Source organism: Netta rufina (genome assembly GCF_964035555.1).
Source record: "Netta rufina genome assembly, chromosome: 2".
Classification (NCBI taxonomy): domain Eukaryota; kingdom Metazoa; phylum Chordata; class Aves; order Anseriformes; family Anatidae; genus Netta; species Netta rufina.
The window spans coordinates 33,942,755-33,970,507 of NC_140124.1; the positions used below are offsets into that span (position 1 = coordinate 33,942,755).

Here is a 27,753-nt window from a genome sequence, read left to right on the forward strand (position 1 = left end):
TTCTTCGGTGTTTCAGAAGAACTCATGTTCAAATACAAACTGAGAAGTCAGCTGACACTGGGACATAGGGTACAACTTTAAGTCAACTCTGTTTTCAGAGGGTCCCTTCAGTCTTCACTTCTAATATTTCTTCACTTTTTCTTCCTCTGGTCACTCTTTTTACATTTCTGTTCTTCCTAGCTCTTTCTTCCCTTATTCTATGGCTTCCTACTCTCCTCTTTTCTTGCTAATGCAGTTGGCTGCAGCCACAGCATAAATGGATCCAAACATTTTCTGTTTCAACCCTTCAGGACTGTTTAGTCTAAGGCCCAAGAGCAGAAGAGGGAGAATGTGAAGGACCAGATCTTCACAGTACAGACACCTTTTAGTGATTACCCCAGCCCTGGTGGTTTTGGATTCCTGTAACCACAGGCCTGATCCTCAGTGCCCCTGAAGTCTATTTACAACATGTTTAATAATTTCCACCAGCTGGCTCTTATTGAGAGTGTCACTCAATATTTATGTAACATTTTCATGTATCAAATAACACGGCAAAAAAAAAAAAATCTGTCTTAACCAACCTTATTGTTTTTAGGCTGATAAATTTTTGTTTTTAATTACCAGACATTTGTTGTCAGCAGTTTTTCTCTGGAGGTTCTCAAAAACCCTGTTGGGAAAGAGTGCTCAAGCCTCCTTTCTCCCTAGCAGACTTTGGATCAGTGCTGAAACACAGTATTTGAAGGTCACTTTTCACTTTTAGGATCAATAACGTGGAAACAAAGGAGTGCAATTAAAATTAATGTCCGATGTGGTTTAAAAAATAGTTGTGAATGGCTTTGAATCCTGACATTTCAACTGGGAACGTAGTTAATTTAATAACAACAAGAAAGCAACAATCACATGAGGACGCTACAGTCATATGATTTTTTTTGCATAGTCAGTCACAGGTTTGACTTTGATTTACGCTCTCTCTCCTTTCTGCCAGATAATGAGGGCTTAGTTTAAACAAGCCTGGTATCCCTAAGGCTATTGCCTTCACCTCTTTTCCTGGCTTGGCAGCAGGAGGGAGATCTGGCTACAGACAGGAGGCTGCTGAACCATGGAGTCTCCATATGCAAGATACACTTCACTCTTCGCATGGCCTGGGATCCTTCTCTCTGTGCTGTTGAGAAGACAGGGGAAAAAAAGACACTCCTGTTTTCTGCTCACCCATGTCTGGCTTCACACACAAAGGCCATGACTTACTCTTTCTGAAAGACCTCCAGAAGGAGTCTTGCCTTGCATCCATCAGGAGCTTTTAAGAGAACAGGACATCAGAGTCTGTGTTTCTGAGAAAAAATGCTGGCCGGGGTGCTCCAGGTAGTGACAATAACTTCCAGGTAATAGAAAATGTTAGGGGGAAAAAAAAAAAAAAAGACACTAAGAAAGAAATAAATTAAAAGAAGTCATACTTGTAAAGTCTCCTCTCATTGGGCAATCTCTTCATTTTGTTTACAGTATGTTGGATCTACAGACTTCCACCTGCCTTGCCCAATATAAAAATGGATTAGTGTTGCCCAGCTTGCTCTTTTCTGGCTAACACCTCACTTGCCAGTGATTTTTGGGGTCACTGAAACCATTGTTGAACTCCCGTCTTGAGGACTGTATTTGATCCTATGCCTTGTCTCATCAAAGCTTGTTTTCTGCTGAAAAAAAAAAAAAAAAAAAAAAAAAAGCAAGAAACTTCATGAGGCAGCCAGGACCAACATAAAATACAGTGGTTGCACCGCCTATGGAAGACCACCTGGGGAAGGTGTCTATGCTGATGAAGCATGTTGAACCTGAATTTGAACCATAAGTGTGGTGTTTGAAAGTATTGCCTTCCACCTCTTCAGCCACTGGCAACACCTTGTTATTAGGGTGGACAGTAAAGTCTACTTTTAATTTATCTCTGTACACCACACACCACATTGAAGTGCTTTCAGTGCTTTGGTCACGGCAACTAGTGACCTAGATATTGGCTGGCCATCACTACACAGCCTGTGATCATACCTCTAATTGTGGACATGTCATGTCACACAGCTGGGCCATGGTGGTACATGCATGTGCCCACTAAACAAGCCCTTAAATAGTTTTTTTCCTTAAGGATCAGCTCTAATCAGGAGCCACGTCCAGGGAAGTGCTAGAATCCGCCAGTCTCCATTCAGTTTGCAGTCTGTTGCCCAGCATGTGGGAAGAGAAACATGTTTAAGTAGTGGTGGGCCCGTCAAATGCAATGAGCTGTTGCAGTAACACTAGCAAATCAGGCTAGGGTGAGAGTTAATTTGGATTTCTGGAAATGAATGTTCCTAATTTAAAAACAAATTAAGCACCAAAATTGATCATACTATAAAACTAGTATAAAAATGCCTGCAAGGTAAATGGCGTGGCTCTAAACAGGTCTCTCAGAAATCCCAGGGAATGCTGAAAGCAAAAGGAGTGAGTCATAAGCACATGAGCCGAAAGAAGCTGAAGACAAAATCATGCATCTCTGCTTAATTCCATCACATGATGAGTCCCGGGGCCCTTCATTTAATTGGAGAGCTGCGCAGCGGAGAAACTTTATTCTCACTTCTCAGCGGAGACCGACGGAGTTGCTGCGTGCAGGAGCTGGGCGCCCTCCGCTCCTCCGTGTGCGCCGACCCGACGTACGATCCCTCACACCATGAGCGGGGTCTGCTGCCACCTCGGATTCCTGCTCCTGGCCGAAGTGGTGCTATGTGCTGCTGCCACGCGTGAGTCCTTCATCCCTTTCCTCTCTCCTGTCCTGAGACTGTGCTGTAAAACCTGCCGCTCCTTGCAGGTGTGGTGGTTCCTGTAGCTGTACTGGCTGTAGGAAGATGCCAAGAGCTGTCCGGTTGTCTCCTGGCAGATAGACAGTTGACTGGAGCCTTGGGGTTCATTTCCTCAATTCCTAACAATATTTCCCCAGTTCAAACCTGGCCAAAAAGGCAGAGGCAGTGTGGATTTCTCATAGTCTGTTCAGCTGTGTCTGGAAGAAGCCACCAAACCTCTGCATCCTGAACCTCAAGGAGCCCAGTCAAGGAGCTGGACCTTCCAGCTGCGGTGGATGGGCACTGGGCTGGTCCTGGTCTTCTTCCCAGACTCCAGCTTGGTTTACAGTCTTATGCTGACTCACTGAGCTTAGTGCTAGGAACCCAGAAATGGGAATTTAGGGTCAAGTTCCAGAATCTGAGAGAAAGAAACTGAAGAAAGAGCTGAGGCTGCGCATACCGCTAGCCTTGCACCTGCCTCCAGTGGGGAACAGTCATAGATGTAGAACTGGACAAGTGTACAATGGCATTTACCAAGGATGCTTCTCCAGCCTCCACTGATTTATAGCACCAGAACTTCCTCGGTCAGATGTAGAGCCATTCTATTTAACAGTTTTTTACTGGACTTCTCTTCTGCCAGTTTGTGCACTCGGTTGTTGGCGGTAACCCATGTAAATTTTGAGCACACACAACATCCTGCCAACAAGAAATTTCACAGCTTAACTGTGCCTTGCATGAAGAAATATCTTTTTTTTTTTTCTTTAGTGTGTGTGTGCTTAGAACCTATAACCTGCTGGTTTCATTTGATTGTCCTTAACTTTTGTGCTTTCAGAAACTGAAAAATTGCTTCTTTCACCATGCTGTTCTTGATTCTGTTTTTATATTCTCCTCTGTCACTTCTTCTGTAGGCTCAAGACATGGTCTATTTAGCTGTTCCTCATACGGAAACGATTCCATCCCTTTACAGCATCCTTGCCACCTTTCTCTGTAAGTTTTTAGCTCTTTTACACCCTGCTTGAGCTGCAGAGAACAGAGCAGCATACGGTATTCAAGACACGAGCACACATGGAATTATACAATGCTGTAAAGACGTTTTGATCTCCATTCTCTAACCTTTTCCTAGGTTTTCAACTATTCCCGAGCACTGCATTCAAAACTGTAAAGCTACAAGATCTCATTTCTGAGCGGCAATAGCTAGTTTAGAGCCTCTCATTCTTTAACTTTACCTAAAGTTACATTTAACCATGCTGAATTTCATGTTGTTATATTGTTGAGTCATTGAGTCTCATCCAGTCCTCCTCTCTACTACTTTATCATGCTGTCTTTGGCAGAGTACAGAACTTCACTGTTTACCTGTTTTCCAGATTATTAACATTTAAAATTATTTCAACAATGGTGGAAACTAGCCGCTTGCTCACAGCTTTCAAACATCCTAAGCAATCATTTACTCATGTGAAATCCTTCTTGTCCCATGGAAACTTAGCTCCTTTATGCGCCTTTAGCAAGGGGCCTCACCAAACGCTGCCTGGAACTCAGGCAGACTGTAACCAACAGGTTACGCGCTCTCTGGCTCCCTCAGCAAAACTTGAATATATTTGTGAGGAACGCATTCCTTTTACAGAAAATCATATTAATCCCCTGTATCTGCTAATTCTGGTCTTCACTGCTGTTTCTACCAGCTTGTCCAATTTGAGTATCACACTTTCTGTAATCCTCTAAATCTTCCCTGGAAATGTTTTTAAAAACTGTCATCACAGTTGCCAACTTTTGTTTCACAGCCACTGAAGCAGTTTTAAGCAAGACTTTACATGCTGTGGTTAGCAGCTCATTTACTTCACTCTTGAATAACTTCCACACCTTTTGAGCCACCTGAGCTACACAACTCTTTTGTTTGTTAATTTCTTCTATAATTCTTCTTTTGTGCCAACACTTCATTTTGAGAGAGATTCTCCATCATCGTAAAGAAAAACTCTGGCACAGAAGTCTCTCAGGCTCCTCCTTTGTGAATGAAAATGTAAACTAATGTATATTATTTTTGTGCCATTGCTTTTTCTTCCTTGAATGCTTCTTCTGTATCTATTTCATCTATTGGCCCTACAGACTTGCTGGCAAGCTTTCTCCTACTTTTGTATTTTAAAAGATTAATTAGTAGGTTTTATGTTTTTGCAAGTTGTTTCTCAAAATCTCTTCTGTCCTGCTTTATTATGTTCCTACATGCAACTTTGGTAAGGTTACATTATTTTCTGTGTTCTTAGCTTAGCCATAACATCAGCCTTTTCCCATTCTGCTCTTTAACTATGTCATCTTTTTATTGCTATTCTAACATTCACTTTCTCTCTATCATGGCTAACACACTATCACAGGAAATGCTGAACTTCTTGACTTTTCTGTATTTTTCACCAAAATGAAAACCAGAATGAGAAAGAAGAAAGTCTATTGAAGTTAAGATCTTTTCTCCTATGATCACCTCACCGAAACTATTATAGAAATCATTTCCTTAGATTGTTTTATTACTGTCTATTTTGAACTGAATCGCTCTAATTTTATATTATGACCAACATCTGTTCTTGAGTGCTTTGGGCTGGATTTTCTTTAGGTTGGTTGTGGTTTTTTTTGTGTGTGTGTGTGTTTTTTATTTATTTTTTTGTTGTTGTTGAAGAATAAATGCATTACTTTAGATTTAGCAATGGAAAATCTTCAGTTCCATGTGTTAGAAAAACTAGAGCTAAAGTATTTGCTCATCTTAAAAATGCCTTTGTCTAGTCCTGAAGCTTGTGAAATGTTTTATATTTGATTGAAATACACAAAGCACATCAGGGAGGCACAGAAATGCCTAAGGAGCTTGTGATTTAGAAGCAGTGACCACAGTTATTAGTAAAGCTGGACCAAAAAAAATGATTTCTGAATTCAAAAATTGTTATTCAAAATTCAAAATTAAAAGCATTTATAAAGTTAAAAGTGTTCCATCTCTTTTTGATGAAATGAATACTTGGGAGAAAAAAACAATGGTTGAAATGTTTTGAACTGACAAAATCAAAACATCGTAATCTTTACATAATTTTTCAATAAAATCAAAGAGAATGGGAAAAACTAGGAAAAAAATCCCTGACTACTTACTTTCAAATAAGATGAAATTAATTTCTTGACATAAAATGCAATTAAGCTTGATAAGCCTTTGTGAAATATTTTATAGTCTCTAATCTGTTGTTTTTTTTTCCCCTGAGAAAAGTTTCTGAAGGACAGTATTACCCAACTCTGCTTCTGACCAAGACTGAAAATAATAGAGCATGTGATACAGGCCACTGAGTAAATACCAGTCATGATGTTATGCTCTGCTCACATCAAAATATATTAACTCTTCAGGAAAGTCTTGATCCAAGTGGTTTAAGTGAGGCTGTGAGGAGTTCCTGTAGGGCAAAACAGTATGGGAGATTATGTCTCATAAAATCTCTAAAATTTGCCCTTTTCCTCTGACCTATCTGTCCTCAAACCTCAAGAGACTAGGGAGAAAGCTACCAGCATCACTTCAGAGTGACCACTGAGATGGGACTGGCCGAGGGAAGTCCTGCCCAGCTGAAATTTCTCTGGGTGGTAAAATGCCAAGAGAAAACAGCTTCTGCCTCTTCTTCAGTGCTGTTTCTCTGGCTCTTCCTTGCAGTAAAATTAGGAGTCACATGCCCATAAAGACCGTGCTTAGACTGGCTGCACCTGCTCTGCACCTTTTCCAAAAGTGGGAGAAACTCCAACACACTTGGTTTTGTAACACCACGCAGGGCCATTTCTGTCCTTCTTTATAAGTCTCTGCATTTTCCTTGAAATCAACCAGCTCTTCGCTGCACTTGGGTATAAATCTCAGAAGCATCCAGCATCTGGTAACTTTAAAAGTCACGAGAAGCAGAAATCCTAACTCCCTTGATCTTGTGACAGAATGGCACACCCAGCAGTTACCTGATTAACATGACAGGGTTGTTTAAAGCCTCCAGGCTTTAATGGAACTCTGCCTGTCAGCCGGCTTATGAACATGCTTCTGTGGCATCCTCCAGTGTCTGACATGTTCCTACAGGTTAGTTGGATATTTATTTTGCTTCCCATTGTGCGAGTACTTTGTGAGAGAAAGAGGGATCCTCGAAGGCCTGGGAAAAGTTCGAGTCCATCATTTGTAGTAATATGAGAAGAAAGAGGTTATTAAAGTTATTTAATCTGAGCCATTTTAAAGTAATAGGCGTGGAGCTAATATGTTTTTGTTGTTATATTACAAACACATTGAATTTACTACTCAGCTCTGAATTTCCTTTTCTGGAAATGCCAGCTTCTGTTACAATTGGTTCCACCCCTCCCACCCAAACCACCAGCCAGCTCACCAGAAAAGCCTCACTGGGTCAAAATTCATTCCTAGCATAACTTCCAGTAGAGCACAACCCAGACACACAGGGAATTTAGCCTGCTACCCTTTCAGTCACAGATTTATTACCAGTCAAGCACAAAGCAGTCAGCAACAGCAGTCAAGCAGCCTCTTTACAACTGGCCTGACTGTTGCACGGTTATCTCCATTCATAAGAACAATTGCTCTGATATGGTCAAAATGTTGTAAAACTTTGCATTCTTCCTCTGGGGAGCCTGCAATAGTGCAAGCAGAAAAATGTCAGGCTGTCAGTGGCAGAATTGTCTTTGTGCTGGTTGTAGCTGATTTAAATGTCCAGAGCTGCAGTGACAAAATTCTGTAACATTCCACTGGCAAAGAGTTTTCTAAGCAGCACAAAAATACAGCCACAATGAGACAGCTGTTCAGCACGGGCACAATGCTTTAGAGGGCAGGAGGGAACATAGTAGCCCATTGCATGTTTGCTTTTCTATCCAGGGTTTCAAGATGTGCTGAGCAATGGAAGAACTCCTCCTGTTGCATCCTACAAGCAGGTACAAGGCTGGTCTAGCGATCAAAATAACTGGAATGAAAACCTTTATCCTGTCTGGGAGGAAGATGATCCCAGGTGGAAGGACTGCTGGAAAGGTAATTGCACATATGCAGTTCACTGAGAAAATTGGCCATAAAATCCACTCCACTGAAGAGTGCGGGTGCTGCAGTGCATTTTTCATAAGTGCAATGTTCACAGCTGCTGCAAGCAAGAGCAAAGTAGAGACAATTGGGATTGATGCCATTACCGGAACGCTGTCTGAAGCAGCAGAATAGTGAGTTGTTACAGTAAATGCTTTCCCATAGCTCATAGCCTCAGACATGAATACTTATTAAGATGTATTGATGGCCAGGGCTCTAGGATAACCCTTTCTTTGAAGCATGCCCTACAAGATATGCAGCTTCAACTTCTACCTCAGTAGGGTACTGTGGGCTTCAGGTTAACAACTTCTGTGTAGAGCCTGTTTATTATCTCCTGCTCTGAGCTGAGGTCTAACAGCTGGGGAGAAATAAAAATATTTTCCTTTGGAATCTATCAACTCCATGGTAAAAAGCTCATTCTTAGCTCTAAGAAGGAAATGAATGACAGATCAGTAAGTTACGTGGGCGAAAATGAAGAATCCCCATTGTCCTAAATTGGGACTTTGATGAGAGCACAAATGAGTGAGGAGCAGAAATTCCCTTGGAAATAAAGGAGGAATAAACAAAGCATTCCTAAGGTAAAGGGTGCACAGCTGAAGGTAGCTGCTGCTCTGATGCATCTGTTAATGCTGTGAAGACCAATTTTGTTTTTTACAGGAGGAAGAGTGACAGCCAAACTGGTCACTGATAGCCCAGCACTGGTAGGATCCAATGTGACCTTTGTTGTGACTCTCCAGTTTCCCAAGTGCCAGGAGGAAGATAACGATGGCAACATTATCTACCAGAGAAACTGTACCCCGGGTAAGTAATGGCAATCTGCATGCACTGTACCATGCGTCTCACTACTGTACTGGTGTGAAAGCACCATAAATCTTTGAAATCGTGAACAGTCACGGTGCTTTTAACTGATAACTACACTAGTGTCTAGCCTGGGTTGTACCTTTTTCCTTCCTCAGAAGATCACTGTAGTATTTTTAGCATTCTGCACCTGTTACATATAATGACCAAGTAATTTAAGGAGATTTGTCTTGAGTATAAAAATGGCTTCCCAAAATACTTTAATTGGCTTTAATTTGGCTTCCTAACAAAACTGGTGCCGCTTTTCAGCTCAATCACAAGGTTGAACAGTCCCTGGGAGAGTACAGGTTCAACTGATCTCTCAGTCACACTGTTTTTGTCAAAATTTGCAAAACTGTCCATTTATAAAATTGAGCTGTTGTTGCTTTTTTTTTTTTTTTTTTAATTACATACTGTAGAACTCACTAACAATCTTTTGTATCTTGAAAAACTCACAAGAAAGTGTAAGTCTCACATTCCCCCATTTTAAGAATTGGAAACAAGAAGAAAAATAAATAAAGAATTTAAAAAACAAGCAATCTCTTCATCAGAGAATCACCTTTTTTATCTTATTTATATGTTCCATGAGGAAAAAACAAAAACAAAAACAAAAACATAATGACTTCAATGTTTGAAGCTGCCAGTAATTTTCATTTCAAGGCATATCAATGTTTTTTTCAGCCTATGTTCTACTTTATCACCATCTAATGCTTTGTTAACTGTTGATAACCATTTTCTACTTAATGTCTGTTGTGCAGTTTGAGGAAGGAAACTGTCTTTTCATTATTCAGAGAGGAACTGAAATTCATGTCTAAGTTATTTAAAGGTGCCATAGAAAATTATTTTGACAAAACAAAATAAGTCACTTCCTCACAGTGTTTCCATGGCTGCCATTTCTACTCAACATTTAAAATTCTGCTTGCCAAATGCTGGGGCAAATTCACTAGCTTCAGTGAAACACTAGAATTGCGTGCAGTTGACAGAAATTTTTGGACAAGCAACTTAAATTGTGTCTGGCCTATTATACTAATTTTTTAATCCTCTAAACAAAACAGTTCCAAGCAAGAAAAATGTGGTGTTTACACTAAAAACAAAAACTAACAAAACAAAAACAAAGGACAATCTTGCAAGAACTGAATTTCAGTCTAAAAATATCCCACTTACCCTGCTGCTTAAGTGCAGAAACTTTGCTGTAACCTGGGGTGTTTGCCTCCTGTTTCCTCATTTACTGCACAATTCTCAGTTGACCAGGAACATGTCCTGTTTCTACATTTAGATTCCCCAGCTTCCCAGGATCAGTATGTCTACAACTGGACCGAATGGATTGACAGCTGTGGCTGGGAAAACTGCACAGGCAACCACAGCCATAATGTGTTCCCAGATGGGAGACCTTTCCCTCATAATCCTGGCTGGAGAAGAAGGAACTTTGTCTACCTGTTCCATACATTCGGTTAGTACTGCAACATACCTGTGTGGCTGATGCTGCGAAGCTTACATTCATTCTGTACATCAACTCATTTTACCAGTATCTTTTGTTAAAAGTCCTTAACAAGATTCCACACTTCTTTAGTGGAGACTCTGAATTCATTCCCCACTTTCCAGGGAGGCCACCAATTGTTCTATTATCTTCTGCTAGATTTGGAAAACATGTATTACCAGATCTTCAAGTCTGCATTCACAGAACTACCACCAAAGAAAAATAATTTCCTTTCCATAGTACTCAAGAGACTTTCCTAGGAAAACAGAGGGTCTAGGCAGGTCAGTCAGATGACTTACTGACCAGTCAGTGCCATTTCAGATTCTTAAATTTAAGAGAGAACACAGAACTCTATATGTTCAGATCAGTTTAATGGTACAGCACATCTTGACTCTGGCAAGAAGGTGAAAATTGTCATTGACCTTGTCATACTGTTCTGGTCACAGATGCTGATTTTCCAGCTGTGAGTATGTAATAGTTGAGCTATTCCTGACATTGGCTACATACTGAATCTTAGTATCCCGATTTAGGTTGAGAAAATCAGCAATACCATTAGTATCAGTGTAAGTAATAATGTCCCTAATTTTACATAGAGGTGATACCTATCTCAGTCTGCTGACATGAAGAAAAATTAATAAATGTATGCAAAGGGTTCTGGGGTACAAAGCAAGAGGCATTATATCTTTTTGCTACACTGAAGGCTAACAAACACAAGATGACTTAAAATGCCTAAGAGGTAATACCATCCACTACATAATCCTAATAACATAACACAATTTGTTTGGAAAGATGAAGATGCCTTGGCAAATGTCCTTTCTTAGATCAGTGAAATCTGGGACATCTGACACCTTTAAAAAAACAACAAAAAAAAAAAAAAAAAAGATGTATAATGGGAGTAAACACATTGAAAAAGTGCTCTAAAAACACTTACCAGATAACTGAAAGACAATTCTGAACTGTACATTTTGATTTAGACGATCTAAGATTCACAGAGATATAGGTCCTCAGAAACGATTTTTCGTAGCTGGCCTTAAGGAGAAAACATATTACAAGTTCGTGTTCTGTTTCAGGTCAGTACTATGAAACAATTGGACGATCTTCAGTGATTTTTTCAGTCAACACAGCAAATATCACTCTTGGCAAACACGTAATGGGAGTATCCATTTACAGGAGAGGGCACTTAACATACATTCCAATTGCAAGAGCAAGTGCCATTTATGTTGTAACAGGTGAGTGTGCTGAAATAAACTGATAAAATACTGGGGGTATTTGTTGGTTAGGTGTTATAAGAATTCAGCACAAACATCATCTGGCATGAAAAGAAGGCTGAGAAAGGTTCTTAATACAAATGTGAAATATCTGGTAAATTGCCTTGAATAATGTAATTTATGTTTGTACCTGTCTCAGTTGTGACAACTCTACTTTGTGATGAAGCATGATTTACTAGAGGAAACATGGTTTCCACAGATGCCTGTGATTCCTTATTTGTTCCTGTACTTTTCTGGGTACCTGTTTCCCACTAACATTAACTTGTCAGATCGGTAAATCAAACTAAAGTGGAAACCCATATAAAAATATTAATGTCTCACATTCTGACTCTTGCTGTTCAGAAGCTTTGGAGCTGTTTGTTGCTTGCAGCCAGATATACATGGTTTATTTATTTTCTTCCTTTTTTTTTTTTTCCTGGCAGAAAAAATTCCAATATTTGTGAGTATGTACCAAAAACATGACCGCAACATCTCAGACTCCATTTTTATCAAAGACTCGCCAATCATATTTGATGTGAAGATCCATGATCCCAGCTACTACCTAAATAATTCTGCCATTTCCTACAAGTGGAACTTTGGAGATGGAAGCGGCTTATTTGTAGCAAGCGGTGCCACCACACCTCACACCTATGCTCTGCAAGGAAACTTCACTCTGAATTTAACTGTCCAAGCTATTATACCTGTACCTTGCAGGCCAGTAACACCTACGCCACCACTGCCCACCTCAGCAGGTAAGAGCTTGTCAATCAGCAGTGATATTAGGAGCTCTGTGTAGCTCTGTAAACAGTCTATAAATTGGTTTAAAGACAAAATCAATAAACACAGACATCATTTACACATTTAAAAACCTAATTATCGATTGCACTAAATCTAGCTATACCACCACAGTGACAGCACAAATAGGTGTTCAGATGGACTCAGCATATACACATTTGTTTTTTTACCCTGGCTTTGCCAGATCAAGTGGTTTCACTCTTGCCTACTCAGAGGCATATTCTGAGGTAAGACGCAAATTTTAAGTGAGGAAGAGGTATTTCAGAACACTCTTATAGCCTGTTCCTTTCTAGGTTGCGTTAACTTCCAACCCAAATTAAACAAGATTGAATTGAACCAGAAAAAATGCACTCATATTTAAAAATATGGGATTTTCAGACGGCATTAACCCAGAATGGCTCTTCCACTTTACATTTATGCACTACTGCATTTCAGAATAACTTTCATTATATTCAGTATTGGTTTATTATCTCAAAGTTTTATTAAGGTTTGCAAAAGGACTGCAGTTTAAGGCTGGGTAGTTAGAATAGTACCACTATTAAATTGTAAATCTGACTATATTTTTCAAATGTCAGGATTTTATTTTTTTTAATGAAATGGTAAGTGAGAATGAAAAATGAAAGACAGAATTTCCACTACTTCCCTACTAGCTCTAATGTAGAGCAATGGAAAAATACCTACTTTTAAAGAGAGCATTTTAAAGCTCTTACTGGCCTTTGGATTTATTCTACTATTGATGAGGGAGTTTTAAAGAAGTGTTTAATTATACCAAACCTTGCAGTCTCACTTTTACTTCACAGAGACAGGCAACTAGCACAGAAACTATCTAGGCCACTCCAGGGTTCTACAGAACAGCTCACCACATGTGTTCTCTTACAATGATCCCATACAGATAAATATATTACTGCATAACTGTAAAGCAAGATAATCCATGACGTATGACATGAATGCAGTTGAAGGATATAGCCATGTTCAGAATACCTGTAAGCAGAACTCATTGTAAAGCTATTTTTCTTCCTTCATCTCTGAAGCACCTTCTAATTCAACCTATTCTGCTGCTGCTGAGACAATGGAAGACAATCCTGATGGAGGCTGCCATATTTACAGAAATGGATACTATACAGCTGGTCTCTCCATTGTAGGTAAGGACACGAGTCAATGCTTGGAGCAAAATGGGGCTAATAATGTACTAAACGTATGGTAAAGATGGTGTTTATTGAAGCCACACTTTTATCAGATTAGTGAGACCCACAGTAAGATCCTTCTCTTGGACATAGCTGACATTTTTAAAGATTAATGTGCACATAGCTAACAGGCTTTCTTTGGTTTCTATACATTCTGCCAGATCAGGTCAGTAGCAGAGGTTACAGTGCGTTGGTTTCAGACATGTGAGTCTGAGCCTTGATCTCGATGCCTTCTGATGGTTGCCCCTATTCTACACATGGGTTTCCAGGCACCTGGGCCGGGAAATGGCTGGTGGGGACATGAGACCTATCATTCTTTTCTGTATCACCAGCTTCTGAAACTGGCACACCCCAAACGTACAGGCCTGAGGGGTCACATTAGGTTGAGTAGACCTTGGCACACACAGAAGTTGTGGTTAATGGGAAGCAGAGGTGATTTTGTAATAGAAATAACTAACCAGTTATAAAAGAAAAATAAAGTGGAGCAGAAAGGAGCAACCTCACAGGGAAAGCACTGGAACATTTCACAGCTTTCAAACCCTTCAAAATGAGTGCTGAGGGAGGGAGAAGGTTATGGAAAACAAGACTTGACCTGAGCATCAGCCAAACACTTGAGGTTCTGTACACACAGGCTTGTCATGTGTCCTACAGTTGACATCTGTTTCCTCTCCAGAGGGAATCCTTGAGGTAAATATTATTCAGATGACAAGCATCCAGATGACAGAAAGTCAAGCTGAAAATTCACTGGTTGACTTTGTTGTTACCTGCCAAGGGAGGTAAGTGTGTAAATGAAATTGTCAATCATCTTCCCTCTTTAAAAATAATTAGGTGCTGGAACACTGTCTGCACTTAGATGCAGCTGAATGAACTAAAGCTGGGAACCACAGTGTTTCTATTTCTTGACTGGAACTAAAGATAATGCAAGTCTCATTTGTAAACTATGTCAACAGAGGTTATTGCCAGGCTCTTAGGATTCAGAACAAATGGCCGGCCTAAGTAAAAGTAAAAGAACTAGATACTGAGAAGTAATTCTATATTTTCCTGGCAAAGACGAGATTTCAGCACTCACTGTGAAATTGGAAGCAGTCTACTGAAATTGGAAGGAAACCATTTCTTTTTGGCCATGATTTTTTGACACTTAGAGTAAATGGGTGTGTCCAAGCAATTTCTTGGAGAGGAAAATGTTGCACTAATATCCCTGGCTTCTGGAAGAACATTTGAGTTGAGAGGACTGAGAACTACAAGAATTGTCTTGGCAACACAACCAGAAAACAATTAACCTCTCTTAAGTTAGTGTTCACTTTGTCAGCACATGATATTACACATAAGAATCCTCATTCCTTTCATAATGATGTGCATTAAAGGTAACAAACTTCATAAGCTGATTTGAGGCATTTTTTTCTGTGATCACGATAAAATGCTAAATATGGAAACAAGCAGACAATTTTATAGACGTATTTTACACCACGTGTGTATATATAAAATATAGAGGTATGTATAAAGTACAGATAATATATTGATACCTTGTTCATAAATCACTGTAGTATCACTGACTTGAGTAACCAGCCACCAGCATAATACTGGGGCATCGGTGCAATGTGTCTCCAAGCTGTCCTAATAGGACTTGACAGATGTGATGCATTCTGTCTTCCCACCCCAGTCTCCCCACAGATGTCTGCACAGCAGTTTCTGACCCCACGTGCCAGGTGTCTCAGGGTGTGGTATGTGACCCCGTCGTCATCACCGATGAATGCTTACTCACCATAAGGAGAGCTTTTGACGAACCTGGGACGTACTGCATAAACATCACCCTGGGGGACGACACAAGTCAAGCCCTTGCCAGCGCGCTGATTTCTGTGAACGGAGGTGAGTCTGCACAGAGCTGATGTGGGTTGTCTGAACAGCTTCTCCTTGTGGTCATTTCATTGCTGGGGAGAGAACACAGCAGGGTTTGTAGGGGTTTTAGCATGCCTGGAGGCCTCAGCTGAGGTTGTGCCATCTTATGTGAGAGTCCATACAACGGTAAGAGATAACTCCTTCCCTATGGAAATCTTAGATGTTAGAACCTGATTTGATTTATGTGTACAATCTAAAGAGTACAGCAACTGCACAAACCCTTCAGCATCACAAAATATAGCGCTCTTAAACTGTAGTTTATTTTTTCTATTGGACAGAAAAGTAGGTGAGGGACATGCCAGTCTACTCCGCACATGGAGGAACAGGAGAAACTAAGAGTGGAATTCAGCTCACTTGAAAGAGAATAAAAACCTACAGCAGAGCTAGCTGCCCTGAGCCCTCTCTGTAGCCCATTGATCTTGACCAGGTTTCTATTTTTACTTTGGGATAAAATGAATCAGATTCTGGAAAGGCCTGTGTCATTCACTGACTACAAAGTGTGCCCAGGGCAGCTATTTCAGAACAGAAGGTTTACTTTTGTTCAGCTGACTATAACTTTGTCTTGCTCATAATTAACCAAGCAGTCTTTGACAGAACCAGGTATTAAACTTGGTCTCAAGTAGAACCCCAAATGATCATGCTGTCTCTCTGTTCCCACCCCATTCCCCTTCTGACCTCCCACTACAATGTCTTAGTGATTCTTCTGAATGCTTTAATTAGCATCGGCCAAGACACTGACCCTTTGCGGGCATTTGTCACAGTATTTTTGGCTGCTTTTATTTTATCTAGGTATAAAATTAGCTGTACCTAAATCAGTTCGTGGTGACTAAGACACAATTCCTGACCTCTAAATGTATTTAGGCTCCTGAAGATGAAAATAAGCATGCAGTAGGATTTTTCAAAACTTTATTCACAGAGACTAAATTTAGCCCCAAAAGACTGTCTCCCGAGGTTTCCTCTAGAAAGAAAAGCTAAGTTGTATTTTGGGGCTTCAGCTATAATTATAGCAGAATTAGGATCTAAGAAAGGTTGCTGTTATGAATCACCTTCCATAGGAGCCCATCTGGCATTTCCAACCATTTCCCATGTGCCATGATTTTCTACTCTTTTCAAGGGAAGGCAAGTATTTATGAATTTCTGAAAATCCTGTAATTTGGTGCCTGAGAATACCTGAACACCTGTCTTTTGAAGTTTAGAAGGACTGTGCCTGGGTTATGCAGGCATTGCACAAAAACTGCTGAAAGGGTTGCAGTCCTATGACTTAGACCTGGCTCATCAATGTGTGTTCCTTTGCAAACTAATTCAAAGAGCTATCTTATTAATAAAATAAATCTCTGCACTCTCAGCAAAAATACTGTGTAAACTGGGAATGAGGTCAAGCCTTCACAAATATTTTATCAACAAACTGAAAAATGCATGAGTCACATGTAACAAATAAATGGTAAATCCTGATTTGATATCTTGATTTTATAGATATCAGCTTAGATATCTTGATATCTTGATTTTATAGATATCAACTATAAATTAATACACTGGAAAGGGAAACCAACATGCACTTCTAGATTACTCCACTGTATAAACACTGTTGATAATGTGAGGACCAACAATGCGTATCCATCCCAGCAAACTCAATAAATAGGTCCAAGTACAGTCTGCGAACTGCAAAATTAAGATATTTAACGCAAATTTTAAAAAACATACTTGTAATGATTCACCTTCTTCCATCATATACAGTGAATTAGGAGTAGATATGAGTGAAATGCTTAATGACAAACCAGAAGGCAGAGCTCAATGACAGGCAGAGCCCAAAGTTAATTTCCCAGAACTGTGAATGTTAAAAAAGCAGAGCCCTCACCTCTTGAATAAGGCAAACGAGCCTGGGTTCATCAGGTTCTCAGCCATGCTTTGCTATCTTAGCATGTGGGGCTGAAACAAAGATGCAGAATATTTAAGGAACTCATTTTTTATTCCCTTTTCCTTTCTCCCTGGCTATCACCCTTAAGAATAAGCAGAAGTTGATTCTCACATCACAGCTTATTGGTACAAATGGTCAAGGCGATTGGCAAGGAGCAAATTAGCACCACCTCGTGGGATGCCAGCAAGCACTTTAGTTCCCTCCCACGCTGGAAGGGCCACTGTGTCTTTGGAGCATGGCTTATGCAAAACCAAAGCCCAAGTCACAGCCTGCTGGTACTGAGAGTTAAACTGATCAGGCTGTGAAAACACCACCGCCTGCCAAAGTCACTGACCTCCAATGCTTAGCTTGCATTCCAATATTAGAAGTATTAAGCGTGCTTCAATCTTTACAGCAATCAAATTAAAATGACATTTTCTTTAGAAAGTCTATCTTACTGTAACAATAAGGCTAACATTTAATCAAACTATTTCTGAACTCTAGGATCATCCCCAGGAACAACAAAAGGTGTCTTCATCTTCCTTGGGTTGTTGGCAGTGTTTGCCTCTGTTGGGGCTTTTGTCCTTTACAAGTAAGTTACTAGTGGCTAAGATTAAAAGTATTTCAAGGAACTGACAAGAATATTACTTTAAATTAATAAGACCTACAGCTTAAGTTTGTGTTAGCTATATTTTTGTTTCTTTTTTTTTATTGCTGTTCAAATATTCTAGCAAATATTCAAGAAAATGAGATTACTGCCTTAAACCACAAAATCATCACAAAACATGTAAATATTAGAAAAATTATTAATAAAAGGCAGCCTGCAAACTGCATGTAAGCAGTAAGCAAATTCAAGCTGCATGATGTGATTTACATATGCATTAAAACCTAACAAATAGAAATTTAATTTAGCATTAAAACTCTTACAAGTACTGTTTGTGAATGACTGACAGATTAAGAATTAATCGTCAAAATACTTCATTAAAAAATTGATAGATTGTTTGGGAAAAGGATACTGGGCTGCAGGAAAGTGGTTAAAAGAAGCACGTTTTACTGCATTTCTGGCTTGGACATTTCTCATGAAACTTTAAGACTGCACTGAGACTCCTGAGTCAAGAGTGTGCTCAGCCCTAAGAGCCAGTGGCGAGAAAGAAACAATTCCATGGAGCACCAGTACTCCTCTGTGCAACACAGCCTTCTCATTAACCAGGCCTTAGTCACAGCTAACTAATATTATTTATTATTTTGGGGGGGATTTAAGAAGGAAGGAGAAAAAAGAATATATGCTATGAACACGATTAACTCTCTTACGTGTTGGTTGCACACTACATGTGGATCTTTGTTTAAATGTCTTCCAGCAACTAACTGTACACATTCTTTCTCTTGCAGGAGATACAAACAATACAAACCTATCGAGAGAAGTGCAGGACAAGCAGAGAACCAGGAGGGACTAAGTGCTTACTTCAGCAATTTCAAAGCCTTTTTCTTCCCTAGGAGCACTGAGAGAAATCCTCTCTTGAAAACCAAACCAGGCATTGTTTAAACCTTTAGTCTGACACTACTAGATTACGTACAGGACTCATATCTGAGCTGTACCTTGATGGTTTGGGGTTTTGGTTTGTTTTTGTTATAAAAACAAGGGGTGAGGGGAAAACACACATAGATTGGTGGGTAACTTTGGGGGGCTTGGTGCAATTAGAAATATTAAAATAGTCCTTATAAAACAGTTAGTTTTGAGCACTTGCTGTTCTTGTTTGTAATCTAGGATATAGTTTTCTAAATAACTAATCCCCCTCCATCTGTGTTTTCTTACTTCTGGGTTAACTACCTGCAAAACTAATCAGATCCATAGCCTGTAGGGGGAAAAAATATTACTAAACAAAGAAAACAAAGAATTGTAAATATTTGGTCTTAAATACACAGTCCAGTACAGCTGTTTACCACCTTAGTGAGAGCCATGCCTTTGCTGGAAAGCAAGCTACAGGCAGACAGGTACGGGTTATGTCTGTGGAACAAAACATTGCCATGACAGACAAAGCCCATCTGCTTGGCTATTCCTGCTGAAACATTTTACTTTTAAAGAAGCGCTAATTTCTGCTTGACCCTCCATCCCTTCTCTTTGAACACTTACTCAAGTAAATGAAAACCCCTAAATGTAAATAACGCACTGTGCTCCAGTTCTTGCTTTTGCATGATCAAGCATAGAGAGTGTAAAGTTCTGCAAAAAAATCAAAACGTGTTGACTTGCTCACTGTAGCTGCAATTCTGCATTAACAAATCTTACATGGAAGCCTTTCCCAAGTGACACGGTTGGTCTTCTAGCTGTATGTTCTTCTAAGTCTGCTTTGTGGCGTTTCGTAGTGGAAGACTGGAAGCACACTGCTGAAGCCTGGGTCACTGGATAATATGAAAAGGAGAACATCTTATTTGTGGAAGGCAAAAGGTTGCTAAGAAGATTAATTGAGATGAGAAAGCAGACCAAAAAATGCTTTAAACAGTTTGTTTTTCATAAGTGCCTTACTGTTAACATTAAAGTTTCTAATCAAAATGAAATTAACTTTCAGCTAGGGGCAAATGCCTTTGCACAATCCTGTTCTTTGAAGAGCTATATTTCGATATATTTAGCTTATTTACTGTATCTTGGAACATCTCTGATACATATTGTTCTCGGTTCCTGCAGCAATAAAAAGCATAAACAGATTTTTCTGGTATCTTCGTAGACCTGTCAAATGCTTGTCACTTACAATCTGAATGTAGTCTTCGTTAGCACTTCCCCAGAGTGCATAGACACGACTTGAGGATATAAAAAATACAGATTGTGGCATACCTCTGAGATTAGTTCTTTAGCTATAAAATGCAACAACCTCTTTTCTTCTTTTGTTTCCATATTCTCCATTTGTTTTAATTCTTTTGTGGCCATTTCAGACATTGACATTTTATTAAAAGCACCATGTTTGGTTTTATTCTGTCTTCCGTATGTATAACAAGCTATTATCTAACCATAACTGGGCATCTAAAATGATTCTTTGACTTAAACAGAGAACAGTTCCTACAAAAATTGTTGTCAGAATGTTATGACCCCTGTAATGTTTGACTCTTGACTTGTTGCAGGACAAGGGTTTAGTCAAAAGCTTAAGAAAATCTGTAATGAAGCATGAAAAAATTATGTCTATCACAGTTACAACACTCAGGATTAGTGATGATGCACGTGGCTGACCTAAGCTGTATGCAGAAAGCATCTTGTTTCTGTAGAACACTGCATTTTGGGAGCTCAGAGACATCTTAGGCTTTTGTATAGAAAACAGTTCTCAGATATACTTACAGAACTTTTTTCACCTTTCACCTATGTATACAGTATAGCATACACTATCTTCCTTTAGCTATAATGTCAGAATATTAAATTTCTATAATTTGATTTTGCCTTTTCAACTGTAACTTCCCTTCCATACATCTGTTGTTTTACACAAATGAACGTTTAACTGCTGTCTTGACAAATAAACCACCTAATGATTGTAAAGAGTACTTTTCCTTTATCTCAGAAAGAGACGGTCAAATAGGCGACTTGATGAGTTTCTAATTACTGATCAAAACAGTACCTACCGCTAGAAAACAGATATGGATTTGCCTTAGTCTTAGTTTACTTATGCGTATCTGGTATTACTTATTATTATTGCTTATCCAGCAGTGTTTACTGCTGCTGTTCAAGTGTACTTAGAACAACAGCACCACGAACCTGAGAAGTGGGGAAACTTCCTTGTTAACCACACAATGGCTGTGGAACTCAGTTTTGGAAGAGATCAGGATAAAAACGATCTTCATGTCCATCAAAGGCAAGAACAGCTGACAAACAACAGATTTGTGAATGTCAGCAAACGTGTTCTTAGTCATATGGTCTGATTCTTTGGGTAGACCTGTGTGGGGAGAGGAGCTGGACTCGATAATTCTCGTGGGTCCCTTCCAACTCCAATGTTCTATGATTCTAATATGGATAGGTTTCAGGCATTCCCTTTGGAGAAATAACATCAAAGAATGGCATCAGACATAAATGTATATCATCTTTAAAAATGGTATTTTCAAACACGCCACCAAGAGAAACAGAAACACTACTTGGGTAGCATGTTTGTTTAAAAATTACTTAAAAATGAAGTACTGTTCAAACAGCTTGTTTTGTTTGTCCTCCCCCTATTTGCTGAACGCATTTTATAGCACACAATTAAGAGATTCATCAGATATTAACATCCTTATTAAAAGCATTTCTGAGATAAAAATAAGGCTAAAAAATACCAGCTCCTGAAGGAACCGTAAAGGAACCAAACTACACATTGTAAGACATCCAGATACTGTAGCCCTTTAGAGAACACCTTCAGCTGTGTAGTTGAATTTATTCAAAGCTAAAGCTTTTATCACTACAAGTGTTTGAGTAACAAGATTATGACTTTAAAGTCTTATTACCATTGTTATTATCATCACTTTGTGAGGGGGAGAAAAACAGAAGAGTCATTTTTTTATGCATCAGTGTAAATGCTCACATCTTCAGGGAGTGGGGTAAGTTTACTTTTATCCCCAGTAAAAAATAAGTGTATTTATATCTATTTTCAAGCCAGCTGCAGCTTTCTTAGACCAAACTACAGCCGGCGCCCCAAGCCTGAGGCGCCCCAAGCCTGAGGCGCCAAACTCGAAGCGCGGCACGCCCTCAGCCTCGAGGTGACCGTTGCGCACGCGCCCAACGGCTGCCCCGGACCGACAGCGGGGCGAGCCAATGAGATGCGAGGGCGGCCGCAGAGCTGGCCAATGGCGGTGCGGGGGCGGGCCGTGGCGGCAGAGGGCGGCCGGCGGGGATGTGGCGGGCGCTGCGCGGGGGGCGCCGCCTGCTGCGGTTGGGGGCTCGGCCCCGCTCCGCTGCCGCCGCCCGCGGCCCGCGGCCGCTCCTCGGGCCGGCGGCGGGGGCCGGAGCAGCAACAGGAGGAGGAGGAGGAGGAGGAAGCGGGGTGCTGGGGGCGCTGGGGGCGGCGGCGGAGCAGCGGCGGGCGGCAGGTAGGGCGCGGTGAGGGGCGGCCGGGGCCGCCGCCGCCGCCATTTTGTGCTCGGGCCACTCGGGAGCAGGTGGGGGCAGCCCTTGGGCGCGCTGCTCGGCTCGGGGGGTCCGGGTTGGGAATGAGGAGACTTTGCTCCGCAGAGAGAGCGCTCAGGCAGCGGGACGGGCTGCCCGGGGAGGTGGTGGGGTCACCGGCCCCGGGGGTGTTGAAGGAGAGGTTGGGCGTGGGGCTTGGGGACAGGGTTTGGTGGGTGACTGTGGTGGCAGGGGGTGGTTGGAGCAGGTGAGCTCGGAGGTCTCTAACAACCTGCATGGCTCTATGGCAGAGCAGGCTAGAGAAGTAAAGTAAGTAAAAGAAGTGGCTGTCCACTGCATCACATCAGCTCCATTTTTGACATTGATCCCATCTACTTGAAATTTTGGAGTACTTTCGTCACCACATATTATCACAGGCCTGCTGGGGCCTGTTGACAAGCATTGTTTTGAAATATTTTTAATGGGCTTGAAACGAATGTCTGTTGAAGTACTTAGGTTTCATTCATCTTAATCATCAGGTGTCTGATGATAATACTGACTCTAATCCGTATGAATAAAGAGAACTAAGTAAGTTAGCTAAAAGAAACCGGGATGTTTGCTCTGTCTAGTTACAGGGCATTATTTACGAGGAGCGTGCTTAGTACTCAGCTTTGATGATTTTAAAAAATGGCTTTTAAAAGTCTTCCACATTGGATTGTCAGCATCGGACCAAACTTCACAGTGAGTGACTAGCTTAGGCTATAATTTAGTTCATTGCCGTTTTGTGTTTTTAATAACTTTCAGAGTGGCTGATGCTTGCAATTTAAGAGAAATTACCACTCTCTAATTCTTTCTCTGTTCCAGATACTGCAAAGTTCAGCATTGACTTTGTTGTAGCTCTGCTGAGGCAAGAAAATGCAAAAGACATCTGCGTCATCGAAGTGCCTCCAGAAATGAAATACTGTAACTATTTTATCGTTGTGAGTGGATCTTCAACACGGCATCTCCATGCAATGGCAAATTATATGATGAAAATGGTAAGACAGCTCCCACTGCCCTCTCTAGGTTTTTGGGACTAGTTTTAGGTGGAGATGCTCTGAAATTAATTTCCCTAGGTTTGCGGGTGTACAGATACACCAGGCAAGATGAAACTACTTGTCCTTATGCCATTTAGTTCCGAATACACCTACCAACTAACTGTACTTTACTCTTACAGTGACAGTACTCAGTATGTGGAGGTTATATTTTAAAAACAGCCCTCTCTGTATTTAGAACGCTGATGGCAGTAGCACAGTTTGGTGGCTAGAATGAGAGTATCCATCAGTGATGTGAAATGGTGCTGGTGACTTGTATCCATGTCTGACTTCTGTCCAGCAAACTTCATAGCTGTTACCACTCACTCTAAAGAGAGATGAATACTCCCCAACTCTGCAAAAATACCTGTGTACTACAACAGTGTGCTCCCTCTGGTGGCTGCAGGAACGTCTCTCCCCAGAGCAGAGCCTCTGGGGAGAGACAAGGGGTCTTCCTGTGTGCTGAGAAACTGGGAAGCTTGGCTTGCCTGGTGTTAAGAGTTTTGTAGGCAAAAGTGAGGTGAAGCATGGCAGGTGCTGGGGCAGCTGGCTGGCTTTGCTGTTACAGTACTTAAAATGTCACAGGAATGGCAAACTGCACAGCGAACTACCTACCTTGCCCCAGCTGAGATTTTGCAGTCCTGCTTTGAGTTTTGTTCTCCCCTCTGTCACAGTTACTCATAGCCTGTAAGCCCGTATGCCAGCTGTATGTTCTCCATCTTGCAATGAGTGTTCAGAGCACGCTCTCAAGGGGCAGGAAGCTTGTTTGGACGCCTTCTTCATGACACCAGGTCAAACTTGTTTTCTCCCCACCTCCCCTTTGCCATTGGGCATCTCCATTTCTGCATCCTTAGCTAGCCAGCACAAAACACCTAAAGGCATCTGAAAGGAAGCAAAACGTGATGGTAATGGCAGTTATGGGGAGCCTATACCTTAGGTTTGAATGCTTTCAAATAAATGTGAAGTATTCCACTTCCTGCTGTTGCTTCTCTCCCAGTACAAGCTTCAGAAAGAAGACAGTGATCCTCGTGCTCAGATCGAAGGGAAGGAGACAGATGACTGGCTGTGCATTGATTTTGGTAAGTATTTGTGGATCTGACCTATATGAAGTTCTGCATGGGCCCTTTATTAAGGACACATCTCACTGTGAGCCCTGGCTGCTGTGGAGAGTTGAAAATACTCTGCTGTTTTGGAATTCCGGTTGTTTTTATTGAGTTACTAAATTAATTTTCACTAAAATCGTGGGCACTGAAAAGAAAGTAGAAACTACTCATCAGTGGCTAAAACAGGTCTTAATAAATTGAAGATAACAGTAGCAAGAGAGAAGCTACTTCAGTAAATTCTCTCATGTTTATATGATCCCTGGGCGAGCTGGGGCTCTCTGTACGCTGCCTTAGTCATGAGCTGTTGAACAGACTTTGGCACTGTCCGGGTCATACTGTAGCGCTGGGTAAAACCACAGTCTAAAAGAAACCGAGTTCAGGTCCTTGTTCTTCACGTGTGAAACTGTCTACACAAACATGAAGACTTTACCTTTGAAAGCATTTCACCTTCACCACTGTCTCTGTAATCTCACCCTCTGAAAGAGAGAATGTGAATGCGAGTATTTTCAGACTTATCTGATGGATTGCCCAGAACGGTTCACTCCCTACTGCTCAGTTGTTGTGGATTTCTGTTCCGTGCAGGTAGCATAGTGGTGCACTTCATGCTGCCAGAGGCACGGGAGACTTACGAGCTGGAGAAGTTGTGGACTCTGGGTTCCTACGATGACCAATTAACGGAGATGACTCCACAGTCACTGCCAGAAGACTTTGTTCTTGGGCTGACTTCCCAACAGCAGTGGGAAGGGTCACCGTCTTGTGACAAGAACTGAAGGCCAGCTGCTGAGGTGGCGAGTAGCAAGAGAAATGAGTGCCTTAACAGACACGAGAGGCAGTGGGCTTCAGTGCTGACTCAACCATCAGTGCAGTTGGTCAGCACAAAACGATGCATTTATTGGATGTGCCTGGGTAAATTGCTGAAGGAGCTACCAGAATGTGAGAACGAAGGAACCAAATCACAAGGGAGCGTCCTGGGAGAGTCACTCCCTCAGTGGAGTTTGAAGTAGAAGGCTCTTCCCTGCTCCGTTGCAGCTTACCCTGAAGCGCGGGCATTGCCTCTGCGCTGATCATTTTCCTAGTACCTTTGAAAGGCCTGCCCGTAGTGGCAGTGCATGTGAAGTACCTGTCCTGTGAGAAGGCCGAGTGCTGCAAGGTGAACCATGAGATAAACAGTGCAGTTTAGATGAGGTTTTTATTAAGCCAGTTGCTTCTGGTCATGTTGAAGCAAATCATGTGCTGAGTTGAAGGAGGAGAGAAAACATAATGGCATTACTGAGCGCATAAAAGAGCAGCAGTGACAAATAAATGTGTCTTGAATTAACAGAGCAGTAAGTCACTTCTTCAGCCAAGGCCAATCTGTTTTTAATAACAATAATAAACTGAAGAGCTTGAGCTCTGTGCCTTCACATTAAAACATGCGGCTTGCTTTAAGTGTGCTACTGGCCCATCTCTGGGCTTTCCTCTCACCTCGTTTCTACAAAAGGAACAGAGGCAATGTGCTGTGGCAGCCTAAACCTTCAGCCCCTTTGAGGTGGGGGAAAAGTTCTGCAGGAAGCCCTTAGCACTCAGCATGACTTGCTGTCAGACAGGTCAGCAGTAGTTAGAAGAGCTTCAAGTTGGTAAAAAAACTTGTCTCTAGGTAAAAGATGATTTTTTCCACTCCAGGACAGAGCTGTCAGCAGTAGAGTAGAATCTCTTCTTGAAGCTGGCCCTGCCATGCATCAGGGAGGAGGAGCAGTGACTGCTGAGGGTGGCCACCTTTTATCCCATAACCTACTTTAAGTGCTGACAGCATCTTGTCCCTACATAGCAGCTGCTGGTTGCAGTGCCCAGAGAAAGTTTTTTGTGTTTGTTTGGTTTTTGTGTGTTTATTTTTTGGGGGGAGGGGGAGCAGTTGGGGGTGGACTGGGCTTTGTAAACAAAGAACGTCCTCTGCCTCATTTCAGGCTGCTTATGTTACCCTCCTGTGTCTAGCCTCTTTCAGGAAGAACTGCCTCTGAGTTCACCTGCTTTCTGCTAGAAGGCACCAGATAGTTCTCCAAATTCAACAAGGAACGTTTATACAAGGAACACAAAATAAAGGTGTTTGTGGTAAACTTGCCTGTTAAAGATTTGCAAAACACTTCATGATACTTTGCTTACTGCAGAGTAGCCCAGAGGCAAGATAACAATGTCTCTCTTACAGAGAGACGGGTTCTGCATCTGGCATGACCTCCCAAGAGAGGTGTGGACCGTTCCCTGAAACCATTTACCTTTTCCTGCTGCTACTGAAGGTGCGCACTGCTGGATGAGTAGAGGCAGCTGCAGTAAACATGATGCCATTACACGTTCCTGCTGTACCTTATGTTTAGCAGCTGGACCTACACACAGTATGCTGTCTCTCACAGAGAAGGGTAACAACAGGGGAGTCCAGAAAAGAACAGTAAGGGATAGGGAACAGCTGTGTGATCAGAAAAAGGTGTTTCTGTGTGTGTGTGTGTCATCCCTTTCCAACTGTAAAAATAAAAATGAGGAGACAACAAGCACTGAAGAGTGTAACTGAAGTTACTGTCAAAGCATATTGTGAAAATGAGTTGGCTGAAACAGTCACTAGCTGCTATTAATCAGAATTTCCAGCTCAGGAAAAGCACGTCCTCACCCCTTATCATTTAAAAGAAACCCGTACTTCGTACCACCCTACTGCAATGCCCCAGCCAGCTTACCAGCCCAACTCGCTGAGCCTTTGGGTTGGGACCTTGGAATTAACAGAGATGGACTGGCTGCTCGCTCCTGTGCAACGCTAACCCGCTTTGGAAAGCGAAACATTTGGGAGTATTTCAGTTCCATGGCTAAGTTGAGTCTTGTGTAAAATTATTTTAAAAACTAGAGTGGTTGGTCCACTACAGATTCCTCATTCAGTCCTCTTGCAGAGGCACATGCAGATCTCTTGATGGGATGAAGAGGAGAAACAATTTCCAATGTGAAACTTGTCATACCACAGAATTTCCCATACTGCATTTGAGTTACTTGGGTGTTGAGCAGTGTTTGCATCCATAAATTGAGCAAACATCTGTTACAGCCCAGTTTGAGTGCCTACTCCCTGACTTCTTACAGTCATTTAGAAGTCCCGCACCCACGTTGAGCCTGTGTTGTCCTGCACAGCATACATGCTTCAGGTAACGGAAGCTAACACAAAGAGCGCATGCCTTTGAAACAGCAGCTTAAGAATAAAAGCTTTGGAAGGTTAGAAGCAAATAAAGCATCATGATTAAGCAAATGCTTAAGAACAGTCAGGGGCTGAGCTATCACAAATGCGCCAGCAATACAGAGGAAGGCTCGAGGTATGCTGCTCAAAGGGCAGGGATGCCAGTTCTGAGAGGGTTTCTCAGCATCAGCA

At 41.4% G+C, this 27,753-nt stretch overlaps 2 protein-coding genes across 2 annotated transcripts; both read left to right on the forward strand.

Moving 5' to 3' along the window:
• Positions 1–2,662: 2,662 nt before the first annotated feature.
• Positions 2,663–18,697, forward strand: GPNMB (glycoprotein nmb; the record flags this gene model as incomplete). The annotated part of the gene is made up of 11 exons (XM_084282347.1): positions 2,663–2,732; positions 7,630–7,779; positions 8,482–8,625; positions 9,938–10,111; positions 11,209–11,367; positions 11,829–12,158; positions 13,212–13,322; positions 14,038–14,140; positions 15,025–15,230; positions 17,659–17,746; positions 18,544–18,697. The coding sequence occupies 11 exons, from the start codon at positions 2,663–2,665 to the stop codon at positions 18,695–18,697; spliced, it is 1,689 nt and encodes a 562-aa protein (XP_084138473.1).
• A 3,294-nt stretch (positions 18,698–21,991) lies between these two features.
• MALSU1 (mitochondrial assembly of ribosomal large subunit 1) lies at positions 21,992–26,889 on the forward strand. The gene is made up of 4 exons (XM_084306778.1): positions 21,992–22,188; positions 23,069–23,241; positions 24,275–24,356; positions 24,963–26,889. Exons 1-4 carry the CDS (start codon positions 21,993–21,995, stop codon positions 25,148–25,150), a joined length of 639 nt encoding a protein of 212 aa, XP_084162904.1. The 5' UTR covers position 21,992; the 3' UTR covers positions 25,151–26,889.
• Positions 26,890–27,753: the final 864 nt, after the last annotated feature.

Bases quoted from the DNA above. Each gene is read 5' to 3' on its own strand.
- MALSU1 (XM_084306778.1), top strand. From the start codon at position 21,993: ATGTGGCGGGCGCTGCGCGGGGGGCGCCGCCTGCTGCGGTTGGGGGCT. The intron at 22,189-23,068 runs GTAGGGCGCGGT...TCTCTGTTCCAG, and splicing joins GGAGCAGCGGCGGGCGGCAG to ATACTGCAAAGTTCAGCATT. The intron at 23,242-24,274 runs GTAAGACAGCTC...CTTCTCTCCCAG, and splicing joins CAAATTATATGATGAAAATG to TACAAGCTTCAGAAAGAAGA.